Source organism: Aulostomus chinensis, chromosome 6 (assembly GCF_037954235.1).
Source record: "Aulostomus chinensis isolate RoL2024-O1b breed Wild chromosome 6, RoL_Achi_v1.0, whole genome shotgun sequence".
Taxonomy (NCBI): domain Eukaryota; kingdom Metazoa; phylum Chordata; class Actinopteri; order Syngnathiformes; family Aulostomidae; genus Aulostomus; species Aulostomus chinensis.
Window position 1 is genome coordinate 22052817 of NC_141325.1, and position 26646 is coordinate 22079462.

At 41.5% G+C, this 26646-nt stretch overlaps 2 protein-coding genes across 2 annotated transcripts in view; one reads left to right on the forward strand and one right to left on the reverse strand.

Annotated features, from left to right (window-relative positions):
- Positions 1-4659: 4659 nt before the first annotated feature.
- Positions 4660-13224, reverse strand: fxn (frataxin). Its single transcript, XM_086205428.1, has 6 exons — positions 13026-13224; positions 12845-12928; positions 11229-11320; positions 10997-11117; positions 6462-6559; positions 4660-6079 (listed from the first exon to the last, which is right to left on the reverse strand). The coding sequence occupies exons 1-6, from the start codon at positions 13131-13133 to the stop codon at positions 5941-5943; spliced, it is 642 nt and encodes a 213-aa protein (XP_086061554.1). The 5' UTR covers positions 13134-13224; the 3' UTR covers positions 4660-5940.
- Positions 13225-14839: 1615 nt separating this feature from the next.
- Positions 14840-26646, forward strand: part of abca2 (ATP-binding cassette, sub-family A (ABC1), member 2) — a 70960-nt gene continuing 59153 nt past the window's right edge. Inside the window, exons 1-2 of the mRNA XM_086207024.1 lie at positions 14840-14925; positions 15075-15169. Coding sequence (XP_086063150.1) covers positions 15104-15169 — 66 coding nt within the window. The 5' untranslated portion in view covers positions 14840-14925; positions 15075-15103. The remainder of the gene's footprint in view (positions 14926-15074; positions 15170-26646) is intronic.

The window sequence follows — 26646 nt, forward strand, 5'->3', positions numbered from 1 at the left end:
TCATAGGCAAAAGAAGTAACAGTTCAACTTTGTGGGTTGTTCTTTTCCATTTCTCAATAGAATGAAAAAAAAATCCATTATCCAACCAACCAATGTTTGTGGAAAATGCTAACAACATAAAAAAAACATGATAACACCAAGAATCATGCCAACCCATCCAGGGTGTACCCCGCCTCTCCCATGAAGTTTGCTGGGATAGGCTCCAGCCCCCTGCAACCCTTAACAGAATAAGTGGTAGAATGGATGGCTGGATAGATGGATGAATGGATGGATGGATGGATGGATGGATGGATGGATGGATGGAGAGCATCCTGCTTCAGAACCCCTCAGAACACAGCTGGGGGGGCCCTGAGATGATCCAAAAAAATTCAATACACTGGGTAACTCTTGTAGGAAACTTTGCTGACCAGTGTCCAAGAAGTGAAACTGTTCACATACACACACACACACACACACACACACACACACACACACACACACACACACGCACGCATGCACGCACACACGCACGCACGCACACACACACACACACACACACACACAAATATCCTCACAGCAGTATAGAATTATCACCACTCCACAAATAACCATTGCTGCTATAACACATCGACCATGTTTAACATGTCTGGGGTCCAAAATCCAGCCCACTAAATGGTTCGTTCTTGTGTAAATAAATGTGTTAATCAAGGGCGGCATGTGGTGCAGTGGTCAGCACTGTCGCCTCACAGCAAGAAGGTTCCGGGTTCGAGCCCTGCTCGTGGCAGGGGATCTTTCTGTGTGGAGTTTGCATGTTCTCCCTGTGCCTGCGTGGGTTCTCTCTGGTACTCCAGCTTCTTCCACAGTCCAAAGACATGCAAATGGGGACTAGGCTAATTAGATACCCTAAATTGGCCGTAGGCGTGGCTATGAGAGTAAATGGTTGTCTATCTATATGTGTTGGCCCTGTGATGGGCTGGTGACCTGTCCAAGGTGTACCCCACCTCTTGCCCGAAAGCTACTTGGATAAGCCCCCCTCCCCCCTGCAACCCTTCAGGATAAGTGGAGGAAAATGGTTGGATGATGGATGTAAATCAATCATGATAATTCAAATCAATAATGAAATTATGTGTGTGCAGAATTCCTCTTCCATGGATGAGAAACAGACAAAGACGAGTCACAAAAATGTCGAGTGTAGCTACCTTAAAAAAATGGATGACTCAGCCTTTGCTCACTTTCAGAGCCTGAAGAGGGATAGCATCTTTAAAACCACACTGAGGATGAGGCTACCAATAGTCAAGCAGTTTTTTTCCCTGTTCTCTCCTCTGAAATCCTCAACTCAAATCATCAGGCAGAAGTCAAGTCAAGTCAAGTCAGGTCAGTTTTACTTGTAGAACACCAAATCACAACCAAAGTTATCTCATGACACTTTACAGGTAGAGCAGGTCTAGCACCACACTCCCTCAATGAATTTACACCCAACAATTCTCCATCAGCAAGCACATCCTGCAACAGTGGCGACAAAAACCTTCCTTTTAACAGGCAGGAACGTCAAGCAGATCCAGGCTCAATGGGAACGGCCTTCTGCTTTCACCGGCTGGGGGAAAGAGAGCAGGAGAGCGGGGCAGAGACAAAGACAGATAATGGAGGAAGACAGATATACAGAAGGAAAGAGAGGGACAGATAAAGAAAGAGAGAAAGGGAAGAGACTGATGGACAGACGGGGACGTGACCAGGTGGTGTTACGGGTGGCAGCTTGAGCCTCTTCAGGTCTGCAGCCTCTTCCAGCAGCACCCGAGATCTGGGATGTGGGGAGCCCAAAGGCCCCCGGAGAAGAAGAGAAGTTAGTAATATATATGAGTAGGATTTATATATGCCACATATAGAAGGACAGAGAGGAAAGAGAGGAGGAGAGAGAAGCCCAGTGCATCATGGGAGATCCCCCGGTAGTCTAAGCCTCTAGCAGCATATCTAAGGGCCAGCCTAAGCAGCCCAACTATAAGCTTTATCAAAAAGGAAGGTCTTCTTTAGTCTGCTCTTAAAGGTAGAGAGGGTGTCTGCATCCCGGACCAAAACTGGGAGACGGTTCCACAGGTTCACAGGACGGGTTCTTGATAGCTGAAGGCTCTGGCTCCCATCCTACTTTTAGAGACTCGAGGAACCACAAGTGACCCTGCATCCTGGGATTCTAGCTGGATAATAGGGGACTATGAGCTCTGTCAAATATGAAGGTGCCTGATTGTTGAGGGCTTTGTATATTAGAAGGAGAATTTTAAATTCTATTCTAAATTTGACAGGGAGCCAATGCAGAGAAGCCAGTACAGGAGAGACATGGTCTCTTCTACTAGTTCTTGTCAACACGCGGGCAGCAGCATTCTGGACCAGCTGGAGAGTCTTTAGGGACTTATTGGTGCAGCCTGATAGGAGGGAACTGCAGTAATCCAGCCTCGAAGTGACAAAGGCATGGACTAGTTTTTCTGAATCTCTTTTAGACAGGATGTGCCTGATCTTAGCGATGTTACATAAATGAAAGAAAGCAGTCCTAGAAATTTGCTTAATGTGGGAGTTAAAGGACAGATCCTGGTCAAAGAGAACTCTTAGGTTCCTTACGGTCGTGCTGGGGGCCAAGGTGATGCTATCCAGGGTACCTATCTCAGGGATGTGAAAAGATACAAATGTCATGGTGCTTCCACACATAAGATTTAAAATGCTGGAGCATCCGCAACTTCAAAAACATGTTCTCTCTCAGCAATTGTAGCATCCACCATTTTCATTGTTCTACTAATATAAGTGGTGTGCAAAGGCTGACGGTCCGATGTACTGTCATAAGCATATACACCAGTGCAGGTATCCAGAGAAACAACTGTTCTGATTATAACATTTTCACTAGGGTATGTTGTTGCTAGGAGTGACATTTAGGTTGTAATTTTATTTACTTGCAAATACACAAAGAAAAAATGTACAATAGAGAGCAAGTTTTCCTAATTTTGATGTCATGTTAAATTAACAGTAGCTTATTTAGTTACAAAATAACAATAATTCTTAAGCTTCACTTTTAATAATGGTGAAAGAAAGCAAGTTCGATTACATAGCTTGCTCAAACATAATGTTAGGCAAGCTATCTTCCACATCCCCAAGGAACCATCCCACCAGAAAGAGGAGGGTGAGTGACGGAAAGAAGATCAAGATCCACTGTTGGCTGCATTTCCATTTTTTTGATTTTCAGCTTCTGTCTCACAATTAGATCATGCATTTTTAAAACCTTCCTGCTGGTAGTTGAGAGGTACAAATCAGTGATGTTATTTGTTGAATTCCTCACCTTTTGTTTTTCTACAAGCTAGATGTTCTTGCAGACTCTAACAATTGTGTTGACTTGAGCACAACTGATCGCACTCTCACAAGGTGTCATCAGCTTTTTGTGGATCTGGAGGTGACAAATCATTGAGGTTTACTTGTTGATGTGTTAACTTGCAATACCAAATGTGCACTGGTTGGCAGGTAATCTTCAAAACCTTTATCATTTCTTTTCCAGTAACTTGAATTTAAACCAAGAGTTTACAGAGAGCAAAGTGTGATGCAAGAGTCAGGGGGTCAGATCACAGCTGAGAGCCCAATCCTGTGCGAGTCTGAAGTGATTGGCAGTGAGACAGTAAATCCTCTTGTGCTCAGCAGTCTGAGCCTTCACTCATCATCCAGTCTCTTTCTCTCTCTTTGTGTATGTGTGTGTGTATGTGTGTGTGTGTGTGAGGCTGACAGCCCATTGGATCAGGCAGACTACCAGAATATCAGCTGTTCCCATCAGCCTGCAAGGCAGACTGCAGACTGCAGTGTAGTGGCCAGTGTCCAGTAGTGTAGAATGTTCAGACACACCTGTCCCACGCCCTCAGTATCTACAACACTAACATAGTAAATGTTTTGATTACTACACTAACAGTATAAATCCATCCATCCATCCATTGTCTTCCACTTATTCCTGTTAAGGGTCGCGGGGGGGCTGGAGCCTATCCCAGCGACTACGAGCGAGAGGCGGGGTTCACCCTGGACAGGTCGCCAGTCCATCGCAGGGCCAACACATATAGACAAACAACCATTCACACCTACGGTCAATTTAAAGTATCAATCAGCCTCGTCTCAATTTGCATGTCTTTGTACGGTCAGAAGAAGCCAGAGTACCCGGAGAGAACCCAAACAGGCACGGGGAGAACATGGAGACTCCACACAGAAAGATCCTGTGCCCGAGCCGGGACTCGAACTCAGGGCCTTCTTGCTGTGAGGCCAGCTGGAGCCTATCCCAGCATCTACGGGCGAGAGGCAGGGTTCACCCTGGACAGGTCGCCAGTCCATCGCAGGGCCAACATACAGAGACGAACAACCATTCACACTCACATTCATACCTACAGTCAATTTAGAGTATCAATCAGCCTCGTCCCCAAATTGCATGTCTTTGGACAGTGGGAGGAAGCTGGAGTACCAGAGAGAACCCACACAGGAACAGGGAGAACATGGAAACTCCACACAGAAAGATCCCGTGCCCGAGCCGGGACTCGAATCCGGAAACTTCTTGCTGTTTACAACTATTCAAAATTACAATTTTAATATGGATTTTACTCTTTGCAAATTTTACTCACTGAAATCTGAAAATCTCTGGCAGCCCGTCCTGATGAAGCACACCAGACTGAAGTATTTTCATCAAGTTTTATTTCATAAACAAATTGTTTGAATCGCAGCCTCCAGCAGAGCAAACTACCCATCAACATACAAATACATTTTAAAGCATCAAATGTAAGAATCAAGTATACATTGTGAGTTGTTAAGCCTGCATGTTGGATGTTTGACAGCAGATAATATATGCTTATAAGTGTCACATCTGACACTATTAACTTCTTATACATGAACATACATAACTTTATTGTTCAAGTTTACTTTTAAAATTCAAAATATTCTGATTTCTTATATGCTGCACTTGCTGAACCTTCCTGGTTCACACTTGTTGAATCACTGTTTTATTTTTTGGTGAGATAATAGAGAAACAGGTTTGCTGACTTATATTGAAGTAAGTCACAATGACTTGGTGAGATAAAAGATACAATTTCTAGAGCCAAAACGATTGTTTCTTTCACCGATATTGATAGTGCTGGGGATAACCAGTCCTACTGTCTATTAGCATCCAGCCTCAAGGTGAATTTCATTGCCAGGTTTCACTAGTACCCATCCCAACTACCAACAGTATGACTGCTAGTTATTCAAATTCAGTATTATCAGGTTCACATCAATCAATTTCAATCACTACTCCTAGACATTTTCATAAAATGAGCCGTTCATTTCAGGGGTATGGCACTCTACTGAGGCAGATTTGGGACAAACTGGGGTTAAGTTCTGTGGAGGGTATGCCACTGGCATCATAAAATAGTGACTGCAGACTGTACAGGATAATGTGTTCATTGGTCTAACATGAAGGACAGAAATGGAGAGTGACAATGGGAGTCAGGCCCTGGGGCTGAAGTCAACAACTGCATCTCTTTAATATTTGTGGAGAGTTTTTCATAATTAGGAGTTTCAATACAAAAATAAAATACACAATTAAATACCATCAGAACAACTTATTGCTCACGGTCATTCTTTACAACTTCTCGTTAATAAACCTTCTTTGGCATCCTATTGGCCTTGTTCATAAAATGTTTTTAAGCACAAATTTGTTCTTAAACGCTGAAGGACTTGCTCCTGACATTATAGTGCTCCTTTTTGTGACTGTGAATCATCTGGGCTTGCAGAGATGTCCTAACAGATGTAAGGAACAAGGAACTACATATAGCCATTAGGCTTTGACTGTACGAATAAATTGATGTTAGAGCAAATTTGTACAAAATATTTCATTAATTAAGCCCAATGTTTTTTTGTTTTTTTTTGTAAGAGATCACAGTCGTGGAAGCACTATAGGTGTAAGTGACTGGTAGGCTGAAGGGATCAGGAGTGGAGAAGGCCAGAGAGGTCCATGTTGATATTAAAGATGATCGAAAACTCTTTAGACAGCAGCTGATGGAGGCCGATGCCATCACGAGTGTACACCCATTTTTCACCTGTCCAATCGTAGCGCTTGGGCCCACTGCAAATAGAAGAACAAGAAGAAGTACACTTAATCCTTACGTAGCACTCTGGGTTGTTAAACTGGAATTATTTGACATTAGTGACAGGTGATACAGTATATCCTGCCGTGTTAACCAAAGAAATCAATAGTTTAAAGACAGTAACTGCCACCCGAATGTCTTTGAATAGCTCACAAAGCAGAGCAGTCTTGGGGAGAAAACACAAACAGCACGAAGATTGAAGTGTTGTTGAGAGTATTTGTCCCAAGAGAGCAGGTGTGGTGCCCCAGTACCAGTCTGTGATGGCATCACACCTGCTCTACTGTGTTATAACACATTTAGAGGCTTTTTAAACTTTCTATCCTCAAAAAAGCCCGATGATGCATCCTTCTCGAGTCTCACCTGGTTGGAGACGACAGCCAAATCTGTCGGTTTGGCGTCTGTTTGTTGATGACGTACGTCCCATGGTGACCACCCACCTTCACTGTCAACACACCACTCTGTGAAAGACACAAACAGAATTCAATAATCCACCTCAACCACTTAAATACTACGAAATATACCACCACTCAAACAAGTTCACAGTTAAGTACACAGCTTTAAGGCCTATCATGTCATGTACGTGACTGCTGTCAACCAGCTCATGGACTGCAACATGAAGCGGAGAATGACAGACTTTACAAAATGTTTTTATTTAAATAAGCACAAGATAGTACTGGGAAAGGGTAAAGCATCAGAATGTGCAAGGTGAGCCCTGGCAATGAGAGTGAAAGTTTCTCAAGCTTGCCTTTTACCCACATCTCCTAAGGTGTGGGCAATTAAGATTATTACGCCCATGCACCATCCACCACTTGCGCTTTAAGTAAAAATAAACTGCATTTTTGGATAAAATGTCTTCGCGCTCTTCTGGGGGAATCCCAAGGCGTTAGCGCTGAGAGATATAATCCCTCCAGTGTGTCCTGGGTCAGCCCCAAGGCCTCCTCCCAGTTGTAGCCCAGCTGTTTTTATGACATTAGAATTCCATACATGGTTTACATAATAAATTGAATTTATGAAGGCTACAAAATGCAGCTCAAAGATCTGGATAGACTTGTCAGAAGGATGAGTCAGTAATAGACAGCAGGATTCACATCAATTTTCAAAGGACAAAAAAAGGGGAGGCGGCAATGCAATGCGGTGCAGTGGTCAGCACTGTCAACTAACAGCAAGAAGGTTCCGGGTTCAAGTCACGACTCGGGCACGGGATCTTTCTGTGTGGAGTTTGCATGTTCTCCCTGTGCCTATGTGGGTTCTCTCCAGGTACTCCAGCTTCCTCCCACAGTCCAAAGAATGCAATTGGGGACTAGGCTGATTGGATTCTCTAAACTGACCGTAGGTGTGGCTGAGTGTGAATGGTTGTCTGTCTCTATGTTGGCCCTGCGATGGACTGGCGATGGGGAATAGCTAATTGTTCTCAGTCCCTGACATCAGACGACTGACATCAGCAACCCCCTTAGACTTCTGGCTCCTATCTAGCCAGCTAGGTAAGAAGTGTCTTCATCCTGCACTGTGTGTGTGTGTGTGCGTGTGTGTTAGAATAGTTTATGGCCCCATATATCTCTGCAGGCAGTTGAAAAGAGGGGTCAATTGCAAAGATTAGAACATTGACCAATAAGTCAGAGCCTGCAGAGACAGCTGCTGTCACACAAACGATTAAAAAAAAACACACACAAAAAAAACAGACACACACACACAGACACACACTGCTTTTTGATCACCCTCACATAGACTACAAAAAGTGTAGAAGAAAATGTTAAAGGAGAAGGTGAAGTGGAAATAAAATGACAAAGTCAAGGAAATCATTGGACAGTGGTATGGATCTTAGTTGAGAAATCAAAAAGGAAATGTATTCATCACCAATGTGTCTGTCTTGACACGGAAAATAAACGTGGTAAACACATAGACATACTCCAAGACTGCCTGAACATGAACATTACTGCAAGATTGACTTTTAAGTAGAGAGAGGCACACAAAACCTTCAGTACATGTGTTTGGTTTATATGCACAGTAACTGCATAAACGGCACAGTGATGCAGGTTTGCCATCTGACAAGATGACTACCTGATCAGCAACAGTTGGTATCCAGTCTGAGACAGGACAGCGGATAAATAAAGGGCCGACTGACACGCTGCTATTGGTAATTGTTAAGGATCTATTTCAGTAGAGATCACTAAGAAACATTTTCTCACTTCACAAGTTCATGATGCAAGTGACAGTGCACATATTACTCTAGTTTCTAGGCCTAAGTGTTAAAACGATAGCAGCAATGCAGTGGGTGTACAGCATCAGCTTCGCTAGTGCAGTGTTACTGGTCAAATTGCTGTTTTCTCAGTCAAACAGCAACTCAATGATACTCAAGCCCAGCGAACTTTTCTGCCTCCTATTAAACCTGAGTCTTATTCTCTATGTTTTTGAGCCTAAATTATTTAAAGCAAGAGTTTTGAAAGTCTGAGCTGGTGGGCCTCTCCCGCGATAAAGCTTGGAATAAGTCCAACTCGTTACATCAATCAATCAATCTTTATTTATATAGCGCCAAATCACAACAAAGCCATCTCGAGGCACATAAGGACACACAACTTAAAGTCAGATGTCTGTGCAGGATATTATGTTTTTCACAGTCAACTATTTAGCCATACTAGCCAAAGAGCCACTACTGCCTTAATCAAAAAATATCTAAAAGCGATCCATTTATTAGTAACTCTTGAAAAGTAGAAAAAACAGAATGTTTTCCCCAAAATCTATTCCATATCATTTCCCTATTCCTAATAAATCACATATTTAGACTGTTCAACATGATGTCTTTGATAATTTATGTTGTGTCTGAAATAAAATGCCCAAAAAAAACCTTGTACACTGTTAAGAATCCACAAACCTGCTCTGCTCCCACCACCTCCCATTCCCTGGTCATCTTTTCTCTTCTGACTATCCTGAAAATGTATCGTCCTCTTTGGTTGGCAAAAGAAGGTCACATAGTTTCTACACGTCTACAGAATTTACTCTCTGAAAACCGTCTGCCAGGTAAAGTCTGCCATCTGCCTACAAGAACACCAGACCACAAGCGTGTCAATTCAACTGGGCATGAAATCAATACAGCAGCAGAGCGTGACAGAGACAGAACGGATCGTGATTCAAACACCTTTTAAGAGCACAGAGAGATAACAGGCGGTGCACAGATCCCACCAACAAAGTGTCATCGTCTCTCCAGGAAACAATCAGAGGCCCCATGAAACAAATAATGCTATTTGTCTCTACATATTTCCATGTATCCGGTAGAAACAAAATGCAAGAGAGGGACATTTTGCGGATTTTGACTGGCATTTACACGAGCTAATAGTGAATATACATAACTGCATGACTGCAAATGCATACCACAGACATATGCCAGCCAAACTGCCAACTTCTGTTTGGCTCCCTGCAAACCAATGTGGAAAGATAATTTAAGAGTGGTCCCCTTGACATTTTCCAAACACTACTGGACCAAATGATTTACATTATAGTAGACCTATCAAGACCAAGACAAGACCTATCACAAGGGTAATGTGATGCTTTTGACAACTTATCCACCGTTCTACCATTGAAACTAACAACAGAGTAGGCCACAGCTAAATAACAGTAAAACTCTAACTTCCCTCTGTCCCCATGTCATGTACATGTTGTTTCTCCTAATAATTTCCTGTCAAGTGGTAGACGATATCTCTAGATGTTAATGACTACCTATTATAATATTAACATTTTTTACCACTTGTCAAGGATCCTAGGCTGCTTTGACAGGGAAAAACCTCAGATTGAGGGCCTCATGTATGTATTTTATCACAAATGGCAAACAAACACACACACTGTGCTTTATGGTTCATTTACAGAAATGTGATGAAGTTGTAAATGACATGGTTGTGGAGGAAAAACTGGATTTTTTTTAATGAGAAAACAGCCCCCCTTAGTGGACACTTTACAGAACTGATACATCATGAATGAAACCAAACTCAAATGTCACAATTCAGGTTGGATTTCACTCTGACACTCACTATTGTTCTGTACAAGCGAAGTCCTCAAAGGCCTAAGTAAGGGGAGAAGTTTATACACAACAAGTTTCTCCTTTGGCCAGTGTTAGTTAATTCCTTTAGATTACTTTCAGTTTCTACTTGAATCACAAGGCAATGAGTTATGATGCCTGTTAGTCAGAAATGGCACATACAGTAAAGCTATTAAGATATTACTTGTTTAGGGTATCAAATCGGTTAAAAATGTAAAGGACTCTGTGTGAATGTGTGTGTGCAATGTGTGTGTAAGTGTTTGTGTGGGAGCGTAAGTGTGTGTACGTGTGTGTGCAGCTGCTCTTGCTGATTATGATTGTATCTGCTTTCTCAGACTAACTTGCTGCAGTCAGGGCATGATGGAGTTTCCTTATCAATTCAATAAATGGAGCATCTGAATAAAAAGCAGCTTTACTATTCTTTACAAAGTAACTGTTGCACAGACCAAATTTGTCAATGGTCAATCCACTGCATTACATATTTGTAAGAGACAATTATTAATCTTATATTGATGCTTCGATTCTCTTTTTTCTTTTATATTCCATGGAGCACGAGAAGGTCAAAAAGCTCCAGCAGCACTTGTTGTTACTTGAATAACTTTATTAGACTGAGGCCTTTTTGGCTCTTGGCCTTCTTCAGGGTCATTTTTCAAATTTTCTGTCATTCTCCTCCATGCACCTTGGAAGTGGGTGAAGTTGTGCCAAAACCCCCACTATTCTCCATAAATCACCCAGAGTTGCCTGTTGGTATGAAAATGTGCTACATAAATAAATGTGCCCTGCCTTTCCTATGTACGCAGACCTTACATATTCACATCAGAGTTGCTTGTCAATGAGAGTGAAAAGGAAATAAAACAGGGTGACTTACAGAGAGGACAACATCATAGTCTGCTCCAGTGAACGGTTCATCCATCAAATCTTCAAAGTAACAAGCCAGAGCGTCAAGTGTCTCATCAGCCAGCCTTTCATAGGCTACTTGAGACAGCTCACTTATTAAAAAAAAACACACAAACACACACACACAGAGTTACAGAGCTCAACACAGGCAAGTGAAGACTTAAAGAGTGTTCTCCAAGAATACACAAGTGAATGGAACTTACTTTAGCTGCACGATGGGGCCTTCTTCCAGTCTTGGTGATGTCAGACAAATGTTTCTCCTCCACCAATCACCATCAACTCTGCACTCAATCCACTGAGACAGAACCACTAAGATTAGATGCTAAAATTCCAGTCACAAATTCCCAACAAGTGGTTATCAATCTACTGTACCTGCATCACTTAGTAACAGGTTTCAGCATTTCTTAATTATTGGGGCCTGAGCCCGGAGGTACTCCGGGGCGAAGACCCTATTATGTTTGCTCGTTCTCTCTAATCTTTCTGGAGTAAAACTATGTTGTTTGATGCCACACATATACTCAGCACCCACTTGTGTAAAACTATACAGCCTTTATTTGTAAGGCATACAGATAGATACAAATTATACACTTGGCAAAAGTACTAATTTCAGACAAAATTAAAGTTACTATAGCAACAAAATGTACACAAACCATTCATTCTAACTCTACTGATTACATAATCCTTGTACACCTGCCGGAATTACAGACGTAAATCAGCTACATTCTAAGGAATGATTATAAAATTAGAAAGCTTAAAATAAATACTTAGCATTTTGCAATATCATCCATCCATCCATCCATCTATTCATTTTCTACCACTTATCCTGTTAAGGGTCATGGGGGGCTGGAGCCTGTCCCAGCTGCAGGGTTCACCTTGGACAGGTCACCAGTCCATCGCAGGGCCAACACACAGAGACAGACAACCATTCACTCTCACAGCCACACCTACGGTCAATTTAGAGTATCAATCAGCCCCGTCCCCATTTCCATGTCTTTGGACTGTGGGAGGAAGCTGGAGTACCAGAGAGAACCCATGCAGGCACACGGAGAACATGCAGACTCCACACAGAAAAACCCTGTGCTCAAACCTGGAACCTTCTTGCTGTGAGGCTACAGTGCTAATCACTGCACCATTGTGCCGCCCCGTTGCAATATCCATGTTTGGTACATGACATATTTGGTAAAACATGCATAATTATTTTGGAATATTCAAAATAATTATGTGCAAATTTCACATAGGAAATTATTTGAGTTTAAGCATGCACGCTTAAGAATAGTGTTAAAGTATCCACTTCATATTAGCTGCCTTAGTTTTTATTTAAACCAATTTTTTTGTTAACAGCACATACAACTTTGGCATCTTATGTGATCCTTGTGTTTGTATAACTATCTTTGACCACTAGGTGGTGTTGTAGACATGAGAAAGGGTTTCCAGCTGTTGAAAAAGCTTCTTTTGATTCTTTCTGTTAACATAGCTTGAGTCAAAGAAAACGTTGTGGTTTCAGTTGAAATGGAACCTTTCACAAAAGGTTTCTTTCAAAAGATTGGTAGAAAATCCAGGGCAAAATTCTCCGTTATGCAAAGCAGAATGGCTTTGTAATGCACGTTTCATCCTTCAAGAATAATATTTAAAAAATGTTGTCCCAAACATCATCTCTGCGAATTTACTATTATAACTCTCACTAAATAACTTTGGGATATTCTAAGAAATGCATGGAGGGGCACGCTCTGTTTGTGGACGTTAGGTTTCATCAGTTCGTCGTAGAGAAACTCAATGCCACCCGTAAAACTTGTGAGAGGAGCAAGGAAGCAGAACTTACCTTGTTTGGAGGGTGACTGGTGATGGGAACCAACGTGTGTCTAGTCAAAGGACGAGCCACCGGAAGAAGGGACAAGCCACGCAGCTGAAATAACAGAGCTATTGGGTTAGGAAAGCGATGTGTTACGTAGGATAACACTGCTGCTTAACAACATCAACTTGCTGCGTGTTTTCTAAGATACCTGGTGAGAGAGAAGTCTGATCCTCTGCGCTGTACCCATGCTGACCTGAATGTTCCGGAGGTTACATACATGCGAATAAATACAATATGTCTTACTTAAGAAGGGCATGGTCAACAGATCAGAGGGTGTTTCGGTTTCTATTGCGATCGTCCGGTGTTTTCTCCTCTTCTTCTTCTTCTTCTTCTTTTTCTTCGGTGCCTCTTCTTCGTCGTTTTCGGTGGCCAGCAGTAAACTAACTTTAATGATGCATACTGCCACCTATTGCATTGGAATACGTTCTATGAAATAATTGAATACAGCTACCAGCTCTTGATTTCTCAGTTGGAGCAGCCTTGATTCCTCTCATCATCTTCTGGTGTCCTTGTCCCTCCCACATTAGATTGGCGTGGGGAGGTAAGAAAGTGACAGCAGGAGATATGAAGCAACTGTAAAGAGCATTGAAGTGGCAATAGAAAAAAATGTTTCTAGCATATGGAGAGAGGAAAACATAGGAGTTCACAAGATATAACTGTATATACATACAAATGCTTTGTGGATTTGGAGACCGCTTACAGCATTTTTGCCACACTATATGGGCGTGGCAGGCTGGTGAGACTGGATGATCGTAATTAAAATCGAAAATGTTATTACTCCTGCCTACATGGTTGGACCTGTTTCTAACCTCAGACAACCATCGGTAGCGATGACTACCGATGGTTGTCTTTAAACAATTCATTAAACAAACAGGAAGGGATGTTTTGGTACCCAATAGTGGGTTTCTCATCTTTCAGCCTCCTACAGTGTGAGTGGTGAACAGGTTTATTTAAGACTCATTCTTATCACACAACTTTAATTCACAAATCTGAAAATATGAGTGGAAACTTTTTTCTTAAAACTGCATTTAAAACATCTCTAGGTTAACCACATTATGTCCTCTGCTGTTACTTTTCAAAAACTAATATATCAGAACTACGACAGAAAACAGATGAACATATAATATCCAGGAATACACATTATAGACTCAACTATAAACATATCTGCGCAACAGTTTTTTAACATCACCCAGTCTTGTTCAGTTTCATTTGTGTGTGTGTGTGTGTGTGTGTGTGTGTGTGTGTGTGTGTGTGTGTGTGTGTGGTATGCAACAACATAGGCAGTGTGCAACTCAAAGCATAAATCAGAGTGCAAAGCATAGAGATGTTACGAGCTTAAGGGATGCGTAGATTTGTTTACTTTTTAAATTGGACAGACAATCAAAAAATTTGGATTATCAGACAGTATTGATAAAGCATCCCACAATTTCCCACACTAATGTTGTCTTTGTCTCACATTTGGTTTGTTGAGAGCTGGTCATCCAAGGATGATTCCCAAATGAACAAGGTCACAGCAGCCAAAATGATCAGTGTTGATCAAATAGCCCACCAGCAGCTTGGCTGTGTGCCCCTTAAAATAAATAAATAAAATGAAACACACAGGCATGGAAGCCCCCCCAAAAAAAGATGAAAAAACACATGGACATAATCACAATAGATAAGAAGGCTTAATATAGGCTCTGTGTTATTCATTTATCCATACTAACGTATCATATAAAGATAGTTTAGATTTTGAAAACATTATTTTTGCTTTTACCAGTTCGACCGGAAGTGAAAGTATGTATTAATGCAGTTCGCTTAATGATTGGCTTTGTCCTCTGTTCTTGCTCCAATACGGAACATTACAGCTCAGTAACTTCCCCCTGTTTGTGTGTGTGTGTGTGTGTGTGTGTGTGTGTGTGTGTGAGAGAGAGAGAGAGAGAGAGAGAGAGAGAGAGAGAGGACACTGCGCAGACCTGATCCCACCGACAGAGGGAGGATGTTACGCCGAACAGATCAGTACTCATAGCGCAAGTCTCTGGCACAAACACCTCATGCAACAGAACCGGGTAAATATGATGCTAGCATTATGCAATAGTTGTTAAGTTATTTCAGCACCGAAACAGGCTCGGATGGGATGCTTAGTAATGAGTCCACCGGATATTTGAAATAAGTCTCGGGTAACCTCCGGTATGTTAATGCCGTTAAATAAATGTAGGACACACTGAAGCCGAAGCCAGAGGCAACATGGGATTTCTGCACCAGCTTCATCTCCTGCTCTGGAAGAACATCACTCTGAAGAGGAGGGGGCCGGTAAGCCGACACCTTTTCTGTGTGAAATATAAAAGAAGAGGGATAGGCGTGTTTGTTTGTGTGGCTGTTATACCGCAGCTGGCTGCTGTTAGCAGTACCTGCTTGCGTCTATTCCCGCAGCGAGCATCAGGAGGAGCACGCAGGTGATGTGGATGCGTGGTCCGGTCAGGCGTGTTGTTGATCTGTGGCTATGTGCCCATATAGTCAACAGACATACACGAGTTCAAGATGTCCTATGAGCTAAACGCTTTTTTAATTAATCTCATAAATAAGATGTAAAGAATGTTACAGGCCTGGCTGATGTCATGGATTTAGGATAACATCATACCTGAATGATGCAAGAAATTATTCACCTTCAGGATATGTAGCCTGTAACAAGATGTCATGCTCCACCATGACATTACTTAAAGCAAAATGATCAAGTGAAGGATAAGCAATTACTCATAATATTTATGGGACAGTAATTTTACAAATTTCTTTTGTTTAATTTGAACTGGATAATTTAGGCTATTATCAGTGGTGACATTAAACATGAATGCATGTGAAAGTAAGAAAAAAAATCTTATAAAATCTTTTTTCAATTGTTAAAATTTCAAGGGCACTACCATCACTTTGTTGTATCACCTTTATAGTATTGCATACTTTGAAACAGTTTTATCCGGTTTGGGTGTTGTTAAATAGTTTATTCTGGATCCTATATTACCCATAATACCACCGATAATGTCTTGACCATAAATGTATCGTGCCTGGTAATTGCTTAAACCTCTTGAATTACATGCACTCTGACATAAATGGCTCAAGGTTCCCTGAGACTCCTGCAAGGGGTTTTGTCTTAGAATTAAAGCTGGAGATAAAGTCTGAGATAAATTAGTCAGGGAGGTTTATTGATGTCACATCCCTGTTACCATTTTGAATTATGATTCTGGTAATGTTATTATTATCGTTTATAGACTGACAAAATTTGGCCGCAAAAACCTGACCCTCAAATATTCCATGCATTGTGAAGTACTTTACATTATATTACATTGTGTAATTTGCTTAAAAATGCTTTTGTCCAAAATGATTTAAAATGGCAGTTGTGGGCTTCATCAATTCAAGTTATTGGTGGCTAGCTGTACTGTGCGAGTATTGTTTAGATGTCAAGTGCTGTTATCATACTTACATATGACTGGATTCTGACGTGTTGGGTCTAATCCAGGGCCCAACTGAACATTAGCATCACATGCAGGTAGATTTTCCATTTTTTAAGTAAATTGCAGAAGGCTATCTGCAACACGAAATACAACTGGCAAATGTTTGCAACAACATAGTCACGTAATAAGATATCTGGCATGATAATAAGGAGAAAATGACTCGTGTTTGTCCCTAACCAAACTGCCTAGAAGCTATTAGGAATGCATTGCATCAATACTGATGCCAGGCATCTTGAGGTAGCTTGATCTCAATAACTTGATACGAACTCAAATAGCTGGATTTGGTATTAGGGACAGTGACTGAGTTAATTTCAGTTTAATTCTAGGTTATTGTATGTCCACATCTTTCATTTCTATGATGTCTTCATGTCTTCATGGCCTCTGGCTTCACAGTTCATATTGCTTCTATTTTGTTATTTATGAGCCAAGAGCCTGATAGCTTAGCCACTTGTCTGCGACAAAAAGCTAATTCTACTTCCTGACTGACATCCTTTCAAAGGAGGAGCCTGTTGCATCTTACCATAAATCACCACTACAATATCAAAAATATTTTACTTTTCTACTGTGTTAATTATCACTGCCATTTTGTCACCCAGCACCAGCAAGAACTAAAATAGGATGCATTCTGGTTGTACAGTTAAGTCAGTAAAGTGACACTTGTAAGGAATGATGCAATCCAGCTGTTTAAAAACAACAGAATCTGTCTTTGGAGCTTTTTATCTTCTTTTTGCTTTCCTCTGTCCAATTCAAAATTCATCCCAATATGTCTTTGATCCAAAATATGGAAATGAACACTTGTTTTGTTTTCAATAATGTTGAATGCATTATAACGGGGCCTTGCCCACCCTAGCGGGGAACACATTTTGAATTGAAATAATAACAAAATAATCTAACTTCTTGTGAAAAAAGGCTTATTTTCCAAATTTTTTAGTACAAAACAATCAGAATGATACCCTTCTCTCTGCATACATGCATGGAGCTCCAGACCCCTGCAGCATGCCTCACAGTTAGAGTATATCTGCATTGAACTTTAGTTTTAGGACGTGTGAGCATATTGTCTCAGGGGTCATTACATACACTTTAATCCAACACAGTATTTATCTGCATTAAGAGAACTAGGGTTGTGCTGTGAAAAAAACTTTTTAGAATTATGAGATGTGGTAGTTTTATCAGATACTGTACATAAGCAGCGCTTCTGTCCTTACCTCAACTCCCAAAGCATGCAGTTACTCCTTTTTTAATATGCTGTTCCAATCGATCAATATTGGTTTTTTTGTTTTCCAGAAGTAATCCTCCTCATCCTCTCCTATATGCTAGCAGCAGTTTCTCTTCTAGTTGCCTACCAAAATTTTGTTTAACTTACCGGAGTCATGAAAGGGCTTTTTAGGTACCGCGTCATATCACTGCACCTGATCAGGAAAGGTGTCTGGGTATGTATTTTCTGCCGTACAACATCTTTTCATTTTCAAATTTATTCTCAGCAAATATTAAGAATGACTTTAGTTTTGTTCATGCATATTGGATGAAGACTGAGATGGTATGCTATTGCACCATACTGTGAGTGTCCAGTGGTACAGTCCAGTGGGTTCCTCCGCTGAGACTGAAAGGTTGCTGTTACTGGATGTAAATTCAAGCCTGAAAGTAAGAGTAGGCGTGTGGACTGAATCACACACAAAATTGTCTCTCGCTGTGAGCAAATGGCTGATAAGCAACCCAACTGATCTTGCCAGTGCGCTGCATGATCGATAAAAAAAGATGTGCGAGATCGTTTTACAAGTTGTTTATTAACACGGTCGCGCTTGCGCAGTTCACGTTAGGGTTCCCTTATTGGTGGGAGTTCCCAAGCATAAAATTAATTCACCTAAGATCATACACATGTAAATTGTTTGAAAAAAAGGAGTGAAATAGAGTCTCAGGGACATCAACAGGAAGACTGATCTTATGGCAAAGACCAAAACTTTATTGAGAGAAGAGTGAGCAGCTCTCAGCCCGGCCCAGCCCAGCCCAGCCCAGCCCAGCCCATTTTTTTCCGGCGCTTCCACAATGACAGCCCGACAGGCGGCAAAGTGACAAAATCAGAATGCGACAGGAAGGTCACAGGAAACTTGAGACAACGCGGGCTGCCTTTTCTACACTGCAGGGGAGCAGAGCAGAGCTGAGGCAAGCCACCAAACACCCGGGTCTCTTGGAGGTTCAGTGGACATGGGTCAAAATGCCGAGTCAACCATTTCAGAGTGCCCAAACACCAGTGATCACCCGCGTTTTTGGTGCAGTGTGAAAGGGGCTATAGTTGATTTCTCTGTGTAAACTGGCCTTCATAGAAACAGACATGACATGAAATTTGTTTTGATTTAGTAACAGGTCTGTTACTCATGATTCACACTGAGGCTTCAATATTCCAAACAGTCATGATGCAAAGGTTTTTTTTAATGTCCTGCAAAATCACACAGCCTGAGACACTGAATGATAGGGAATACATGCAGCCTGTGGGGAATGGTACAACAAATTCCTCCTGCAGCACCTTCATTAGCATGTGACTAGATGTTTTTGTTGTCACCTAACGGACCATACCAATACACCACTCATCCCCCACAGTCAAGACAGTGCAGGACATCATTGGTGTGCAAGCAAATGGATCCTGAGCCACAGAGCCCAACCTCAGCTGGTGTCCATGGGGTAATTGGAAATGCACACTGCTTAGATTGCGAACATGATGAATGACGAGAATAATGAGAGAAGCCATTAAAGAAATATTATTATAGCTGTAACAAATATCTATGGTGGGTTGTGCTCTTCTTCTTGTTATATTTGACTAATAAAAAAGGGGAAAATATTCAAGCTACACCACTGCTCACCTAATAAAGAGCGAATCTCTCTCAACTATCAGCTGATATCTCCCTCTCTCAGCTCAAACACCTGACATTATCAAAAACAAGACTGTAATTTCTTTAGTGATAAAATGTCAGCAATAGACATGAGTTGATGGACATGATCCACAGACAAAAAAATAACTGTTTTGTCTCTGCAGATTTTGAGCAAATTGCTCCTGGGTGATGTAATAAGTACAAACTCACGCAGGTCAGACACTGTTACAAAGTTGAATAATACATTTTATTTTTTCATGTGACAAGTACGAAATTTCATGGTAAACTGACCCATTTCAACGGTGACTTGGCACTCAAGCACTTTATCGTGTCATCTCATTCACTCTTTCACTGTTGGTGGACGCTGAAAATTCATAAGGCACAGTGGCACACTTCGACATAGTCACTAGGGGGAAGTGACGATTGAACCAGCGACCCTTTGGTTTATTGCCACTCTACCTCAGAGCCATCCTGCCCAAATTTTAACAAGAATTTCTGGGATTCAACAGTATTTTTGTATATTGGTATTTTCCCTTTGATATGAACAAAATCTATGAGTGGTGCAGCTGGCCTATTACTCCACAAAGCAGAGTAAGGCTCTGAGACCTGTGTGAACTACAGCAAAGCCTCTGTGCCTGAATTTTCATGTCAGGCTACAAGATACTGTATTTAATTGGTGGTTTTGGGTGCCTGTTTACTGGCACCAGTGAAAAAATTTAATTATGAAAGTCAAATAACATAGTGTTTCCATTCATCTATTCCTTTGAGTGGAACCTCAGTTTTAGGTGTGCAGTTTACCCGGAGAGAACCCACGCAGGCATGGGGAGAACATGCAAACTCCAAACGAAAGGTCCCGTGTCCGAGCCGGGACTCAAACCCGAAACCTTATGCTGTAAGGCGACAGTGCTAACCACTGCACCACTGATCATAACCAAATTTATCAAAATTAACCATTGTAAAATCATAAAATTCAAATAAGTAAATGAAATTAATGATTATATCAATTGATTAAATATTTATGAGCCCCCCTGCTTGTCCCGCAGAACCATGTAATGGATCTGTTTGCTTACAACTGCAATCCATGTATTATTAAAGCTGCAAGCAGCGTTGTTAGGGCCTGAGCCTCCACGTGCCCGCGACTGGGTGCCAAACGCTGGCCCGAATCCAACGGTGTAATTGGCAAATCCCTGGGATTTGTAGTTTAGGAGATAGAAGCCTGAGTCTGGTGCAGTGTGTGAGAGCAGAGCTGAGAGCTGGCCCTTTAAGAACCCCTCCCCCACTGCTCTGTCTCTGATCTGTGCTAGAGTGGAGAGCAGAGGAGGATTTTGACATTTGTAGTGTGTCAAAATCAAATAGCTCTGCATATGTTGGGCAAAAGTGACAAATAATACCACATTTTTGTAGGGATTTTTGTCAGGAATACAGTGGTGAGTATTTTGAGGCTGTGGGACATTTGGTTTACATGTGAGAAGTGAGTGTTTGAGAGTATGTACCATGAGAGCAGACAGGTGCCCCATTGGTTTCCACTATAAGGTGAAAAGTGTAATTAAAGCTGCAAGCAGCGTTGTTAGAGCCTGAGCCTCCACGTGCCTGCGATTGGGTGCCAAACACTGGCCCGAATCCAACGGTGTAATTGGCAAATCCCTGGGCCTTGTAGTTTAGGAGATAGAAGCCCGAGTCTGGTGCAGAGCTGAGAGCAGAGCTGAGAGCTGGCCCTTTAAGAACCCCTCCCCCGCTGCTCTGTCTTTGATCTGTGCTAGAGTGGAGAGCAGAGGAGGATTTTGACATGTTTCATGTGTCAAAATCGAATAGCTCTGCATATGTTGGGCAAAAGTGGAACATAATACCATATTTTTGTAGGGATTTTTGTCAGGAATACAGTGATGTGTATTTTGAAGCTGTGGGAGTTTTAATTTACATGTAAGAGCAGACAGGTGCCCCATTGGTCTCCATTGTAAGGTGAAAAGTGTAAAAAGTGTCTCCCCCACTTTGAGGGCTTATAAAATCCAAACTGTTTACGCTTTATAAAAGCTTTTAATAACTTCTAATCAGCAGAGTTAGGAGAGTCATGTATTAAGTTTTGGAAGCGATACCATGAACGCCCTAGGAGGAGAAAGCACAAAAAAACACGCCACGGCCTGTAGAAATGTCCTACAGACATGGGACCAACACCATTTTGTTTGTCTCATCAAGACAGACAAATCATACACAGACACCCCTGACCTAACTCTAACAGGATGTCCACAATTTGGACACGAATGTCCAATTTTGGACAATTTTGCGCCCCGAACAAACACTATCTCCTCCTAGGGCGTTCATGGAATCACTTCCAAAACTTACCACTGGGGCACCTGTCTGCTCTCATGGTACATACTCTCAAACACTCGCTTCTCACATGTAAACTAAAACTCCCACAGCTTCAAAATACACACCACTGTATTCTTTATTCCTAATTACACCGTTGGATTCGGGCCGGCGTTTGGCACCCGGTCGCGGGCGCACGGAGACTCAGGCCCTAACAACGCTGCTTGCAGCTTTAATGTTGTTTTTGTTTTTTTGTTTTTTTGTTTTTTTTTTACAAAAAAATGCTATAATTTCCAAAATTCACACATTTTTCAATCCATCAACATGGTCAGTTCATACTTGCTGGTATTTATTTGAAAAGACATTTTCACTGTAGTTGAATAAAAAAGTTTCCTGTTGACTTTCCACAAATGTAAATGGAGGATCACATCTGGCAGGTGGTAGAACAGCAATATATGGCACCATAAAGGATAAATATCATAATAACACCAACAACAAACTATTTTGGCCCTCATAGTTTGTACTGTTCCACAACAGATTGTGAGAACCACTATGATTGTGGGACACACCAAGACCATTTAGTTCCTAGTCACATTGCTCTAAATTTCATGAGCTGTACACAAAGAATATTTCTGACCAGTTAATATGATGATTTAATAATAATATGCTCTAGGAATAGAAGGAATGACTATCCATCATTAAATTAACCCACATTAAGAAAAGCTGAATTCAAACAGTAAAATACCCCAGCTTCCATTCACTGCTCTCCTGATTGATAGATATGGTCATGCAACAGGGTTTACACATACAGCCTTTAGGGGTATTATGCATTCAATAAGTCATCACAGGGATCTCATTAAAGGAAGGGACCTAGTTTTATCATGGCACAAGCGAAAGGCTAGCAAAGATTGGCCAAGGTGCCATCTTGCAACACATCATCGAACAGCCCTAATAAAAACAAATTTTTTTATGAGGTTTAAATACAGTAACCATTAATTGACTGACCTGGTAGTTTTAATTCACTTATATTGATTGAAATTTGACAATCATACTGTTCGTATTCATACTGGGTTCGCTGCTCCAGTTCAGTCAGTCTAGTGTCTGTTCACATCTGCAGTTCAGACTCCAATAGTGCAACAATGCATTTGTGAAGATTGTCGGACTCAGAGAGACATTTCAGTGATAACCAGGCCTTGCCAGGGCCCTGCTTGCTCTCGTCCCTTATGCATTGAGGATAAATGTCAAGATAGCAGTGTATGCCTGTAATAACAGATTATTTAAATTGTCTACTTTAAATTGATAACACACACTTGATGAGTATGGGAGCAAAAGTATTTTTTTTTAATTATTCATTTAGTCAGTAATGGAGCACATTGAAGGACAGGCAAGAGACACTATGGACTAGATTTCAAAGACAAGTTGTAAGTGGAGGACAGCTTGTGGTATAAGCACCATCTTTTTATGCAGTATAGATTTTGCAGGATTTATTTGTGAGTGCAATATTCCTAGAAAAGAGATCAAATCCTGCATGGCTGAGATGGAAACAATCATGTTGGAAGAGGTCCAGTCTGCTTAGGAATGTGTTGAGTTGTCTGCATAGGTGATGACCCTAACAGTAGCCTGAAAGTCAAATGTGTGGCTGCCTCAATAAACTAGAATTTTCATCATGAAATGGGTTGAAGGAACAGGACCACATATTATACACAGTATCTGAGCAGATGCACAATGTCTTTAATGGCTCAGCCTTCCGATTGGCCTCGTTGGCCACCTGGCACCTTTCCATTTTTAAATGACACACCATGGATGCCCCAACACCCAGAGGAGGGCAAATGGTATTTTCACCCTCATGTAAAGTGTCAAAGAAGTCAGATGAAGGTCTGGATGGCCCTTTGACGATCATTGGTGCTGCCTCCATCTTCAGCAGTTGAGCCTCGTGTGCCAGACACTTGGCTTCCTGGATCCTGGCTGACCTCCATGGCTCAGTCTTATGATTGACCTCCCTGGTGTGATGCCTGACCTTCTGGACAATTGAATCATTTTGGAGCTCATCCATCTTGACCCTCCGCTTGGCCTCCAAAATCCTCGCTGATCTCCATGGTCCAACTTTCTGTTTTAAATCCTTGGCCTGTTGCCTGGATTCCTGAAGCCTTGGATCAGCCTGGCTGTGTGATCACACCAAGCGCAAATTTGCACGAACAGTTTCCATTCAAAGTCTATGCAAATGCGCGAACAACAGGAATTTTCTGTCGGGCAATGCAAATTCGTGAGGCGAGGTTTCGCCATTCGCGCAGGTTGAAAATATTCAACTTTGGCAAAAAATTTGCGTCAAGACAGCCAATCAGCAGTGAGGATGTCCCGACGTCACGGCTAACTGTGTCGCAAGATGGAGGACAAGTTGATTGTGACTATGTGTGGGAACCCGGTTCCATATGACACCACATGTCAAAATTACAAGAACCAGTTGAATAAGTTGGTGTCCATTCGTGAAATCCTGTCACCGATCCTAGCTAGCAGGTCGTTAAACTGGCCAGTCGTCATCTGAAAATACCTCTGGAAACGGCAGTTATCCAGACGGAGCCCCTGGAGGAGCTCGATTCACCAAGCGGTGAAATTCACATGGCTGTCCTCGCCTCTAGATGGTGTTGTTAACCCACATACGATGGCGTTTAGTTTTCCGACGTATTTCGGCCTTCCACGGCAGGTACAATGCAACAGTGCTTTGAATATTCATGGTGAACTGGCGGAAAGAAACGTTGCTGGAAATACTCGCAACTCGGGCAGGTGAGCGATTTCGCGTGAATGACACAAATGGACACAAAAATGATCCGGCGTCAAATTTGCACGAATAACGCGACGCGAAATTCGCATTCGCGTTTGGTGTGAACACACAGTGGTTCTTTGGCTTATTTTCCAAATGCCACCAATGATCCTCGGCATTCAGCATCCAGGCTTCCTCCTTCTGCAGCTCAGCCTTCTGGTCAGCCTCTATGACCAATTGCTTGGTCTCATGTGCCCTCACATTCACCTTTCTTGCCATTTTTGTGCCTTGCTTTTCTGTTTAAATCTGTGATGACAGCTGTACACACACACACATATGTACAAAGTCAGGGATCATAGAAAGAACTTTGAGATCAACAACACAACCCTCAGCTCAGGCATTAAAATATCTGCTGTGTCTGCATTGCAAGTTTAACCGTTTTTTTATTTTCTCTGAGTTAGTGTGTTTGACAACTAACTCAGTTTACTATAAACCAAAGCTGGACCAAAATAAGAAGTTTTTCATGGGGCTACAAAGCCTAGAATTATAAAAGGTCAGCAGAGAGAAGACAACGCAAATTAGTTTGAAGATATACATGTATTTGACAAGACAAAAATTGTCAACATTTATATTCCCTGCCTATCTAAGCCGGCTCCCTGAGTATGATTTCAGAACAACTGTTTCCCAGTGAGGATGAAAGAAACAAAGAGACTCAGTGTCTCTGGTTCCCCACGTGCGTGTGTGAATGTTTGTCTCTCAAAACTTATTTAACTACACAGGTAGGTTTATGTATTATCTTATCTGTGTTTAGAAGAGAGTGTTGATGGTTCCAAAGATTCCCTGGCTGGCCACACCAGGATCCTGGTCCATCTGCTGCCAACGTCTGTGGTGCGTTGGTCATTGACCATCAGGGTCAGGTTTAGATGAATTCTCTCTCTCTCTCTAAAAAAAACCCCAATCTATACATACAGTACAGAATGTATCAGTTCCTACTATCTCATTCAGAAAAATCGAATTACTTCATCTCATTTAATTTTCAAATCAAGTACAACCAACAGTAAAGGATGTAAATATTACACTCTAATCACTATGCACACATCACACCACAGAAGACAGATGAGTTCCACTGAAAAATCAATCCATCAATCATGTACTTCCATCTCACAGTATAGAAACAAAATCACAACAGCCGAGAAACAAGATTCCTGTTTTCAACCCCTTTAAATCCACCCATGTTTTTTTAACTATATTTTAAATATAACCTTTAATAATTTCACCAAATCAATCATATTTGACCAATACACAATGCAAGTGCTCCGTCAATGAATTAATTGGTACCTCAAAACTGAAAAATGGGCCCCCTAACGACGTGAACTATCAGCGAGCAGTTACAACTGACAGTGGCTAACTGAGTCAGCAACGGATCTGAACGAACACACGCTATTAACATTTATTTTTTAAAACATTTTCAAACACATAAAACAACCTGAATCTGTCTCTATATATATAATAAAACATAAAATATCAGAACTCCGATTGTTTTTTTTTAAAGAACAGTTTTTTTTTCATAACGGTAAGGATCTTAACAGTTCATACAACCCTCATCTCAGCATTAATTCTCTTACCGGAGGTGTTGTGAGAATCTATAGGATCAACTCAGCTCCACCCTTTCTCTCGCGGCTCTACCTCCTGTGTGGATCCTAATGAAGTCAAAATATTAAAATGCTTGTACCAGGTTTTCTTTTCTAGAAATTTACTTCTCTCTCAGAGTATTTCTTACCGGGGTCTCAGCAAAGTATCACGCGCTCTAATAACGTCTCATTTCAGAGTTAATATATGCAGAGGACGTACGCGCCACCTGCTGGCTAGGCCGGGAATTACACATTCACAAAGTGAACTCTGTAACCTGTTGTGGGTTATAAAAGCAAAAAAACCTTCCTACAAGTGTACAGTTTTCTTTGCTGGAGAAAAGATTTTATGCATTTTATCAACTTACAAAATAGGTACTTTAGATGTCTCAAGGTTAGGAATGTTTTAAATTCAGGATTTAATATTGAGCTGATAGAAAATCTGTTTTATAGGTGTTACTATAATAAAAAGCCTTACGGTCGTCATTACAGTCGTCTTAGTACAATGGCACCAAGTTTGACTTGTCTGACATTATGAGGTCTTCTCATATCTCATCATATCTTCTCATATCGATTTTGGCAGATCTTGGCAGATCAACTTTGATCTGCCAAGATCTGCCAAGATGACTGCAATCAGTCATGTCAATTTGTCATGGCCCTATTGTGATCCTGGTGTTACTGTGATCTTGGTGTTTCCCACTCCTCCCCTCCTCCCCGTCTCTCTGAAGGG

Coding starts and splice junctions, on each gene's coding strand:
- fxn (XM_086205428.1), bottom strand. CDS start 13,133: ATGCCCTTCTTAAGTAAGACATATTGTATTTATTCGCATGTATGTAAC. Junction 12,929..13,025: donor TCAGACTTCTCTCTCACCAG/GTATCTTAGAAA, acceptor CTGTTATTTCAG/CTGCGTGGCTTGTCCCTTCT. Junction 6,560..10,996: donor ACTATGATGTTGTCCTCTCT/GTAAGTCACCCT, acceptor TGTCTTTCACAG/AGTGGTGTGTTGACAGTGAA.